General features: G+C 36.9%; 1 protein-coding gene across 1 annotated transcript; it reads left to right on the forward strand.

The window, feature by feature from the left end:
• The first annotated feature begins 1,774 nt into the window (after positions 1-1,774).
• LOC145813494 (lectin beta-1 and beta-2 chains-like) lies at positions 1,775-2,518 on the forward strand. The gene has a single exon (XM_082908964.1). The coding sequence runs from the start codon at positions 1,775-1,777 to the stop codon at positions 2,516-2,518; it is 744 nt and encodes a 247-aa protein (XP_082765090.1).
• The last annotated feature ends 704 nt before the right edge of the window (positions 2,519-3,222 follow it).

Below are 3,222 nucleotides of genomic sequence, written 5' to 3' on the forward strand. Positions count from 1 at the left end.
ATCACTTTTCTTTACCCATCAATCAATCAATCATTTTTTCTCTTCCCCCCTCTCTTTCTCCCACATCGTATACATCAATTAATTTTTTTTTTCACATCCATCTATTCAATTATAAAATAAAAAATAAAAAATAAATTATTCCAAACTTCAAAACTCTAAGATCATATTTGTTTACCGGTGTGGGAGGTGTGATTGGATTGCTATGACTGTGGGTCACACTCACAACGTGTTTGATGATGATTTGGCAGGGAGGATTCATAGTCCGGGGGGTTTAGTAATCCTCCTCAGTAGGGAGATTAGTTTGACTGAATTTTTGGTGGGATTAAGAAAATAGTGAGCGCATTAAGTCTATTTTATATAAAAAAAATTAAATTAATTTTTTTTTATCAAGTGCACTTGTTTGTTTTAATATTTGTTTTAATTTTTTTAATATAGAAATAATTTTTTTATTTATTTTATAAAAAAATACTTTAACAATTCCATCACTAACCATCTCTCATATATATTATCATCAAAACAAATACATTTTTATTTAATCATCTCACTAATAATTCACACATTAATAATCTATTCAATAACCATCTTCTTAACAATATCATCCAATATAATCCGCCAAAACGTGGCCTAAAACTATCTCAAAATATACAACTTGAGAGGGTAATTTTTGGGAAAAATAGGGCCGAGCTGCGAGTTGGGCTTTGAGGCCCAAAATGTGAAGGACTAAGTAAAAAGACCGTAATGGTTACTCCGGCCCAGGAGAGCAAGGTTACTCTGGCCTAGGAGAAACAAAATTACTTCGGCCCACGAATTATAAAGTTACTTCGGTTAGAGGATTGTAAATGTACTTCGGTCTGGGAGCAACTTGAAGTTAGACCGGCCTTGAAATTATGTCGATCTTAGAGGTATACCGGTTTGGGAGTTATACTGGTCGAGAGACGTTGGTTCGGTCCAAACACACCATGGGTTGAACAGATGAGAAACCGATATAGGGAAGAGTAAAGGGAAGGGCTGAACTAAGGATAGTTCGGCCTACTTTGTAGCTCAGCATAGCCAGTTTTACTTCGGTCAAATGGTAGTTCGGCCATGGAGAAAACCATCCCACTTGGTTTAAGCAGTGGGGGAGGGTGTAAAAGGATAAGCATTATCCTCAGGAGTATGAATCCTAGGAGGACTCTGCATGGAGAAATACAAGTCCTACTAGGATTGTGCCACAGGAAACTTATAAAAGCTCACAAACATCACCTTGGAAGAGGTAATTAAACACAACTCTTTCTGAGAACATAAAACTTTGTCTATTTGTCAAGCTTACTGACTTTGGCATCAGAGAGGTTTCCGGCACACACCCGCCGGCTAGCTCACGTTTGTGTTTTCAGGTAATAAAGCGACGTCGTACGGAGGAGCGTGGACTTGGTCAACAGGATTATACGAGGAGAATTATTTCCTCCCCGTACACAACTAAACAAATTTTGTAAACTTTTTCAAAAAAATTACTAAAATTATTTTACAAATAGAAACCAAACATGGATTAAATATTTATTATACTTTTAGATATGTAAATTGAGAAAGATGTACACAGAGTAATTTATCCAAACACCTATATGACAAAACAAGGGGTTGATAGGACAGTTGTCTGCGTGCATGGATTATTAGATGATCACCCACTTTGACCAAATCACAATTTTTCAAACAATAATGTACCTATTTATACTCCAAATTGAATACACTTTTCCTCATCTACAAACTTCCAATCCCATAAATTTTCCCCATCACAACAATGGCTTTCCAATCACACATTCTGCTTTCTTGTCTCCCAATTATCACATTTTACATTCTTCTCGCAACTCTTTGTGCAACTGCACTGAACTTCAATATCCCCAAAATCGGTCCCAAAAATCTCAATGTCGATCCCAAAAATCTCAACATCGACATGACCGCCAATGGAGACGCTTACATCTCCTCCAATGGGGTCCACCTCGCGGTGGACAAATACGGTACCAACTTAAATTACAAAGCCGGCAAAGCTACTTACGTCAAACCGCTTCACCTCTCTGACAGTTATTCCGGCAAGTTGAACGACTTCACTACCTATTTCTCCTTCGTGATTGATTCGGAAGGAAGTTCAACTTTCGGAGATGGGCTTGCATTCTTCCTTGAACCTTCCGATTCCAGCAGCACCGCAGACACCACTACAGGCGGTGCCATTGGTCTTCCAATCGATCCGTCGACATTGGAAGCCACTAGCCCATTTGTCGCTGTGGAGTTTGACACCTTTCAGAATTCTTGGGATCCACAAAGCATCACTCCTGTTACTCATCTTGGAATCAATATCAACTCTATTCAGTCTAATGTGACTAAAGTATGGTACAATGACATAGCTCATGGGATAGAAAATCAAGCTGTGATTAGTTATCGCTCTAAGTCGAAAAAATTGAGTGTTGTTGTCACTAGCACTATCAATAATGCCATAGTCAGACAAGACCTTTCTTTCATGGTTGATCTAAAGGATTACTTGTCATAATGGGTTACAATCGGCTTCTCGGCTGGAACTGGTGCGTGTATTGAAAAAAATATTGTTAAGTCGTGGAAATTTAATTCAGGTTTTTAAATTTGAGAAAAACAAAGTAAATGTTACGCTCTAAGGGCATAAGATAATCTTGAACTTGAATAAGGTATTTATCAGCTATTAGTGAATAATTGGAATAATTGTTATTATTCCTTGGATGGATATACATTTCTATTTGGAATAATATGTTATGGATGCATCTTATAATAAGATTACGTAATATTTTATTAGATTGTGTATGTTGAATTGTATTGTGTAATTGATAAGATGGGATCATAGGAGGCTGGAAAATTTTAATTCAACCAAAGCTTGCTTAATTAGTGTGGGGAGAGACATTTTAATTGACTAATAAGTTAAACAATAGCCACAATAACAAGTGTGGGGATTTTACTGCATAGTACATAAATTACCCCGGTTATAGCCAAGTGAGGTGAGGAATGGACAGAGAGAGGAGGTGGTGAAATTAAAAACGCCGGTGGGGGCGGCAACCAATAAAATTCATCAATTAAATGATAAGTACGTAAATTACCCCAGTTATAGCCCAAGTGAGGTGAGGTCTGCTGTAATAAAAGAATCTTAAGCTTTCAATTTGTTTGAATTAGATTTCTCACAAGATACAACTTATTTGAGGGACTTTTAGTACCAATATATATATATAT

Source organism: Camellia sinensis, chromosome 2, assembly GCF_055761805.1.
Source record: "Camellia sinensis isolate YWXY chromosome 2, ASM5576180v1, whole genome shotgun sequence".
NCBI classification, from domain to species: domain Eukaryota; kingdom Viridiplantae; phylum Streptophyta; class Magnoliopsida; order Ericales; family Theaceae; genus Camellia; species Camellia sinensis.